General features: G+C 46.7%; 1 protein-coding gene and 1 long non-coding RNA gene across 4 annotated transcripts in view; one reads left to right on the top strand and one right to left on the bottom strand.

Moving 5' to 3' along the window:
• The window catches only part of LOC116103270, a 9,164-nt gene extending 2,940 nt beyond the window's left edge, over positions 1–6,224 (bottom strand). Inside the window, exon 1 of the long non-coding RNA XR_004123447.1 lies at positions 5,868–6,224. This is a non-coding gene — a long non-coding RNA (uncharacterized LOC116103270). The remainder of the gene's footprint in view (positions 1–5,867) is intronic.
• The window catches only part of LOC116103268 (tumor necrosis factor receptor superfamily member 26-like), a 17,280-nt gene continuing 15,341 nt past the window's right edge, over positions 6,217–8,155 (top strand). For 2 of the 3 annotated variants that reach the window (XM_031388988.1, XM_031388987.1), the window contains exon 1: positions 6,219–6,432. In XM_031388988.1, coding sequence (XP_031244848.1) covers positions 6,289–6,432 — 144 coding nt within the window. In that variant the 5' untranslated portion in view covers positions 6,219–6,288. Of the gene's footprint in view, positions 6,433–8,155 lie in introns of all 3 variants that reach the window. The other variant, XM_031388989.1, reaches the window with a different exon arrangement.

Here is an 8,155-nt window from a genome sequence, read left to right as displayed (position 1 = left end):
CCCCCCCCCCCCGCCCCTCGGTGCCCTCCTAGCCCCAATTCTCTTGGTCCTGCTTGTTCTTATGTTTTATAAAGAAGTATAATTGTAGCAGCTGCGGGAATACCTTGGTGGGCCCATGCTGATGTGTCCCCCTGAGCAATCACTCCATGCAATACGCCTAGAATAAAAGGAAGTTTATTGGGGGAAGGGAGGGGAACAGGGACCTGGAAAGAGAGCAGAGAGAGGGAAGAAACGGAGAAAGAGAGGGGGAGAGAAAGGGGAAGGGAGGGGGAGAGAGAGAGAGAGAGAGGCCAGCTGGGAACACATGGGGACAGAGAGAGAGAGAGAGTATGCAGCAAGCTGTATTCTTATAGGCCTGGTTCACACCTGGCTAGCAAGCTGTTACTAGGTGGCTGTTTGGTGGAGACCAGCTGAATTGTCTGTAAACCAACACTCCTCTCTCATTGCACCCCTCCCGCCGCGGGCTGGGGAAGTCTGCTGGTCATAATTTAGTTTACTATGTTCTCTCTCTGCTCTGGACTCCTCCAGATACCTCTGGCCATACGTTACCTCATATCTACAATTAAAAACCTTCCCCTCAAACATACCTTGGAGCAGGCATGTCCTTACTTGCCTTACACTGGGAAAGTTATTGTTATCTTAACCCTCCCCCTCCTATACCCTCCAATACCCTCCCTTCACCTCACCCCCACCCCCGAAAAAGCCTTGGATTGCTCTGTATTCTGAGTCACTTCCTGAAGCAGCAGGGCAAAATGCTTGCTTCCTCTAGAGTCCACCAGCTGGGTTTATTTGTGAGCCAGGCAGGATTCTTTTTTGAGGGGCTGTTAGGTTCATGAGTAAAACTGGCTTTACTCTCTTTTACCTGTTTTACACCTATACTGACAGATTTGGTGGCTTAAAACAACAATAAAAAAAATATTTTTATAGAGGCTGTGATAGACAGCTGAAAATAAACTGTGGTTGATTGTGCAGTCCTGAAGATGAAACCTGTGAGTTCCTGGAAATTCCAGGCCAACCTATGCTACAGATTGAGTTCCAGGCTAGCCTGGGTACAGAGAGAGACCCAATCTCAAAAGAGAAAATGAAAAAGAAAAGACAGACTTAAACAAACACGAAGGTCACAGGTGTGTCAGAGAGAAATGTGAAGTCAGAGAGATGACACAGCCACAGAGGTCATCTCCACCCAACACAGAGCTCTTGCTCCACTCAACAGTGAGTACCTTCATCTGCATCCCCAGCAGGGTTCCCTCCCAGGGCTACATAGGCCTGCACCAAGGAAAACAGAAACAGGAGGACCCTCTGGGACTTCAGGCTGATGAAAGAATTTGACTTTCAAGTTCAAGGGCCACCCCTGCTTCAAAGGAGTTGATACTACTTAAGGAAACCTCAACTTGAATTCTTTGTTTCACATTTCTGTATTTATTTGAGTGGTGTGCATGTGCCTGTGTAAGGATGTCGGAGGACAGACACCTGTGGGAATTAGTTCTCTCCCTCCATTATGTGGGTATCAGGGATTCTGGGCTCAGGTCATCTGGCTTGGCAGTGAATGTGGGAGGTGGTACCTGGCTTTGATCCTATTTTAGTTTTCCATGGGCCCAAGTGAGGAGGCAAAACTTTTTAGTGTGAATTTTAAGTGCATGTTTCAAGGTAAGTTACAGTTTGAGTTTTTGCTTTTCTGACTGTAGGTTTTTTTGTTGTTGTTGTTGTTTTTGTTTTTTTTTTTTTTTGGTCTGTGTTAATTCTACCAGGCAAGAATAAGACCACTCCCACAATTTTTGAGCCAAGTTTGAATCAAACTTTATTAAATACTGGCCAAGATAATGAACACAGGTTCATTCCTGGGCTACCAGAAAATATCAACAAGTCACATTTTGCAGAAGCTTAAAAAAGCAAACTCAAGGGAGGCATGTGTAGACTGAAGGCACCCAGAGGCCTGTCTTCTGCCATATCCCCCCCTCCCCCGTGATGGTTTGTATATGCTCAGCCCAGGAAGTAGCACTATTAGAAGGCATGGCCCTGTTGGAGAAAGCATGGCATTGTGTGTGGGGGCTTTAAGACCCTCATCCTAGCTGCCTGGAAGCCAGTATTCTGCTAGCAGTCTTGAGATGTTGAACTCTCAGCTCCTAATGCACCATGCTTGCCCAAACACTGCCATGCTTCTGCCTTGATGATAAACTAAACTTCTGAACCTTTAAGCTAGCCCCAATTAAATGTTCTTTATAAGAGTTGCCTTGGTCATGATGTCTGTTCACAATAGTAAAACCCTAACTAAGGTAGTCCCCCTGCAGTGGGAGCAACTACCATGTGCAAGTATGTGATGGAGGGATAGGAGAGAATGAGAAGCACTATGAAGAGAGATAGAGAGGAATACCCTGATATAAGTAGCCCTGCCCTGCCATCTGAGGCCATGGTAAAGTCCTGGCCAGTGCTGCTGCTGAGGGCCATGCTTTGGTCTGTGACCATGCAGTAGCAAGGGTCTGTGTCAATATCTGTGGCTCATGTTACCACCAAAGATCATGCAGGTGTGCCCTAGGCTGTCACCTGAAACTGTACTGATGTCCAAGGCTTGGGCAGAACTTTCCTTGCCCTTCACTGGCTGCAACACTCAAGAGAGTAGGTCCTGTACCTTGCCTGGGCAGCACAGTTGAGCTGGCCCTGGTTGGGGCATGGGAAAGCTGCCATTGCCACCCATGTGCTGTGTGGTATTGTGGGTGAGCCCTCCCTACATTGCACCTTGCCACCTAGGGCAAGCAGGAGAGCTGCCTTTGGGGTCACGAGAGCAGGAGGGCTATTCCTGCCTCTCACTGGCTACAGCACTTGGGCAGCACAGTAGAGCTGGCCCTGGTGAAGTGGGAGCTGGAGAACTGGAGAACTGTCCCTGTCCCTTGCCGGCTATGGCATCGAGTGACCTTGCTAGGGCAGTGCTGGAGAGCTTGACCTGGTAGTGTGGTGTGGGAGAGCTTGTGGTCTACCAACTTGGCTAACCGTCTTGGCTACCATCCAGACTCTGATTCAAGGCCCTGAGTTGATCCACCCCAACATCTACCCCCATCTATTAACTGTTAGAGTGTGTAAAGGGGCCAGTATTGCAGATCAAAAGCTGCAGGATACCCCTGACACAAGGCAACAGGATATCAGAGAGGAGTCTCACTGAGGATTCTGATGCAGCAGAAGCCAGAGGCCTTGGACCAAACCAACCAATCATTGCAATGAACATTTGTGAGTGAAGATGCTTTTGGCAAAAGGGTGTACTCTGTGACACATTACAGCTTCTACAATGAGATGGAGGCTTTTGTTTTTTTATTTTCTTTTGGGGTGAAGGTTACAAGGGAGGAGGGCAGATATGAAGGGGAGATGAGTAGGATTGGGGTACATGATGTGAAGTTCACAAAGAATCAATAGAAAGTTAAAAAAAGAAGGAAGGAAGGAAGGAGGAAAGGAAAAAGAAAAGAAAAAGGTAAACCCATAAGGCCACATTATTTCCCATCAGGCCCAATCAGGGGTAAGTATACATCAGATGTACTTCCTGCCTGTGTATCTCTTTTGTCTACATCCAATCAGGGACAAGCATACATCCTGACATATTTCTCCCCCCCCATATCCCCCATATATGTGTGATCAAGTACATCTGGTGCAGTTAAGTCAAACTTGTTTAGGGGTACAAAAACATATGACTTGTTATCTTTGTTAGCATTTTGTCTAAGCTTTACCCCACAGTTACCTGACAATGACCAGGTACGCTTGACTCACTCACTATAAAAGGGGCAGCTTGCCCCCTGCGTTCTCTCTTGCTTTTGCCTTCTTGCTCCTCCTCTCTGTTCTCTCACCCTTCCCTCATCTCCCCAATTCCCCTCCCCCATCTCTCTCCACATGCTCATGGCCGGTCTCAACTCCTCTACTCTCTACTCTCTCTCTCTCTCTCTCTCTCTCTCTCTCTCTCTCTCTCTCTCTCTCCCTCTCTCTCTCTCTCTCTCTCTGCCTTTCTCTGCCTATACTATCCTCTCAACTCCCAGCCCCATGCCCTGAATAAACTCTCTTCTATACTATACTGTTGTGTGGCTGGCCCCTCAGGGGGAAGGGATGCCTCAGCATGGGCCCGAGGAGGCACCCCCTTCTCCCACACCTGACTACACACCCACCAAACATATTCCTTCTCTCCTTATCACTTTATGAACACAAAAATCTTCTACTAATATTAGCTTCCAGCATTTCAGCAGGTATCTGTCCTTAGGCAGTATGAGACCTGCAGGTTAGAGGCAGGTTTTGTTTCATGCATCTCTTCGGCACAGTAATAAAAATGTAAAAGCATAACTCTGGTTTTCACATAACCTGAATAAAAAGCAGCTTCTCTGGGATGGCTGAGGACTAACCAGCTATTTGTCTCCAGACACTGTATGCACCTCTGTGGCTTTCTGGAAATTCCCATAAACCTAGCTGATGTCAAGTCCAGGAACTGGTGACTCATGACTTCCTGACAGCTCCTCCACTTAGCACCAGTGATTGCTGATTGGGCCAGCCTGCTCATTCACTGGGCTTCTGATGAACCCTTTTCTTTTTTCTTTCTTTCTTTCTTTCTTTCTTCCTTTCTTTCTTCCTTCCTTCCTTTCTTTCTTCCTTTCTTCCTTCCTTCCTTCCTTTCTTTCTTTCTTCCTTTCTTTCTTCCTTCCTTCCTTTCTTCCTTTCTTTCTTTCTTTCTTTCTTTCTTCCTTCCTTCCTTCCTTCCTTTTTTTCTTTCTTTCTTTCTTTTAAATACAGGTTCTCTCTAGATAGTCCTGACTGTCTTGGAGCTCACTATGTAAACTGGCTTTGAATTCATGAATATCCTTCTGAGTGTTGGAATTAAAGGCATGGGCCACCATATCCAACTCCCTTTCCATTCTCTCTCTCTCTCTCTCTCTCTCTCTTTCTCTCTCTCTCTCTCTCTCTCTCTCCCTCCCTCTACACACACACACACACACACACACACACACACACTGGCTCTGATGCAAGGACCTCAGGTGTGACACCCTCACATGAATGACTGAGGATGTGGCAAGGCTGGGTCTGATGTTTGGATATGCAGAACTACTCTAGGGTAGCTCTAGGCCTGTGTGTGTCAGAGGAGGTCATCTCTGCTACCTGAAGTATTGGTTGTTGGGGATGTCTATGTTGCCTACAGTATTGATTGATCAGTGAGGGCCTCTGCTACCTGCAGTACTGATTAGCAAGTGTTGAATAGCAAACTCAGGTCCTGAGTTTCAAAGAGGTCCCTCTCCCCACATGGCCCAGCTCAGTCTGGTCATGTCAACTCTGGACTCTCCCAGATGTCTCTGTGCTCTCCCACATACCTACCATAAACTTTCTCCTCCACCATACCTAGGAGTTCCTTTCCTTTCCATTTCTTTTTTTTTATTCACTCCATAAGAATAACTACTGAACCGTCTCTCCAACCTTAACAGTAAGCATTTTTAACCACCGAGTTCCTCCACCTTGTTTTGTTGAGATATGATCTCTCACTGGCCTGGAGCTTCCTGAGTAGGCTCGGTTTTTTTGGTTTTTGTTTCATTTTTGTTGTTTGTGTTTGATCAGGGTTTCACATAGCCCAGGCTGGTCTGGAATTCATTATATAGCTGAGGATGACCTTGAGGTTTTGATCTTCCTACTGACACTTGCTGAGTGTTAGGATTACAGATGTCACTATCAGTGACTGGGTAGCCATGCTAGGGATGGAGCTCAGGGGATGCATGCCAGGCCATCATGCTACCAACTGAGTCCCATCCCTAGCCACATCATATACATAGTGTTGTTCAATCAAGCCAAGTCTGCCCATCCACCTTCAGAACTTTCCATCTTACTGAACTGAAATTCTAACCCCATAAGCTACTTACTCACGCACTGTAGGCTCCTCTGCAGTCTAGGTGCTTCATCCTGCTGTCTGCCTCAGTAGGCCTGAGACTCTAGGGTCCTCAGAAAGTAGATGCATACGCTGTTTGTCCTTTTGAGACCAGTCAGCTCCTGGTGGCCCAGAGCTCTGGAGGAACGTCTAATGTATACGAGGCTCTCCTTCCTCTTTAGGGCTGACCCACAGTCCCGGGTCTGGTTAGACTCACCGGTGGTCAATGCATGTGCATCCCTCAGGCTGCCTCAGCTCTCAGACATTTTGACTCTGAAATGCCTTTTGCTGCCCCCTTGGAACCAGGAGCCCTGAGAGATCTTGAAGAACTTCTCTGTAAACTTTCAAAACACTAACAGCTCAAGTGAGTAAGGAAGTTAGTCTTTGTGTGGACCGGAAGCAGGGGGTGGTTTTAAATGCCTCCTCCCAGGCAAGGGCAGCATTTGGGCTGCAACAGGCTAGTCCTCACACTCAGCATCTGTCTCTCGGTGCTGCTTTGTCCTACTTTTTTAATGATGGCCAGGCTGCGACTTCTGTTACTGCTGGGGATGCTTCTGAGGGTGAGTAGAGGCACAAGTATGTGGGGACGATAGGGGAGCCCCAGCAGGCTATCATGGCCAGAGCAGTATACAGGATCTTGTCCAATAATAACACTGGGTCTCCTTTCTCAGCGCCTGGCCTGTATGGTGAAGGTGGAAGATGGGGTGAGGGGACCTAACAGAAGGAGTTGGTTTTATATTTTTATCTTTTCTTGCTACAAAGCAGTGGGATTTCCTCCCGTGGTACCTAGCTTTTCTTTTCTTTTCCTTTCTTTCTTCTCTCTCTCTCTCCTCTCTCTCTCTCTCTCTCTCTCTCTCTCTCTCTCTCTCTCTCTCTCTCTCTCTCTCTTTCTTCTTCTTTTTCTTTTTGAGACAGGGTCTCACTAGTAGACTGTCCTGGAACTCACAATGTAAACTAGCCTGACCTCAAATTCACAAATACCCGTCTACCTCTGCCTCCTGAGTACTGAGATGAAATGCAGAAGCCAACATGCCACGCCTTGCTAACTTTTCGACAAAAATGGTTTCATCATTTTCTGAGAGTCCCTTGTCCCTTCTTACCTTATAAACATTTGTTTTAATTATATGTATGGTATTTGTGTGTGTGTGGGTGTGTGTGAGGGGGGGGTCTGTATACCTATGAAGAGTGCCTGTGTAATCTGGAGGGGATCAGATCCCCCGAGAGGTAGAGTTTCTGATTATTGTAAGCCACCACATGGGTACTGTCCTTTCCAAGAACAAGTGCTCTAAACTGGTGACTCATCCCTCCACACCCTAGTTTTTATTTTTAAATTTTTTTTATTATTCTTACTTATTTATTGTGTAGGGGCTCACTTGTAGTGGTCCAAAGACAATGGTCAAGAGTTGGTTCTTTTTCAACCATGTGACTCCAGGGAATCAATGTTAGGTTGTCAGGCTTACTAGCAAGCATCTTTCCCCCTAAACCATCTTGCTAGTCCCTTCCTCCTCCCTCTTTTGAGACAGACATTGTATAGCTCAGGCTGGGCTCCAAGCCTGGTCTGCTTACCTCAGCTTCATGACTAGAATCCCAAGCCTGAGCCACCAAGCCTGACTACTACCAGTTGACACTTTTCAAGTGTGATTTTTTTCCCCCGAAAATTGTGCTGTCAGCCTGGTGTGGGACGCATAGGCCTTGTAATCCCAGTACTCAGGAGGATCAATAGTTCAAAGTCATCCTCAGCAACACAGGGAGCCCAGACTGTAAAATATTGTCTCAAAATTGCTGTTGTTTTGTATTGCTACTGTAGCTGGTTTGTGATAGAAGCTGACAGAAGCAGGCTGAGTTTGGTTTAACCTCACCACCAAACAAGAGTGAAAGTAGTCAGCTCTCAACAATGACACCTTCCTTCCCACCGTCTGTTGAGATTTTTCTCTGCTAGAAAATAGTGCCTTTTAAGCGGCCGGCCTTCAGACAGTGGACCTCAGCCACCTCTGGGTTTCTGTGAAACTCCAAGGTGTCAAGTGTCCACAGGCTAAGAAATGTGCTCAGGTCTCTACCTAAGGGACTTGCATGGATGGGCATGTGAATCTGGGCACTTTCTCAGTGTTGTGAAGTTCCTGACCTCTGGGAAAAGAGCATAGACTTAGTCCAGTTATAATTAAAATATTCATTGATTAATGTTAACAAGACAACAATCTCTGAGCCAAACTTGAGATTGTCATGCAAACTGGGTGGTAAAAAAAAGGAAACACACACACACACACACACACACACACACACACA

This window comes from Mastomys coucha, unplaced genomic scaffold (assembly GCF_008632895.1).
Source record: "Mastomys coucha isolate ucsf_1 unplaced genomic scaffold, UCSF_Mcou_1 pScaffold21, whole genome shotgun sequence".
NCBI classification, from domain to species: domain Eukaryota; kingdom Metazoa; phylum Chordata; class Mammalia; order Rodentia; family Muridae; genus Mastomys; species Mastomys coucha.
This window is presented reverse-complemented; position numbering and strand designations above follow the sequence as displayed.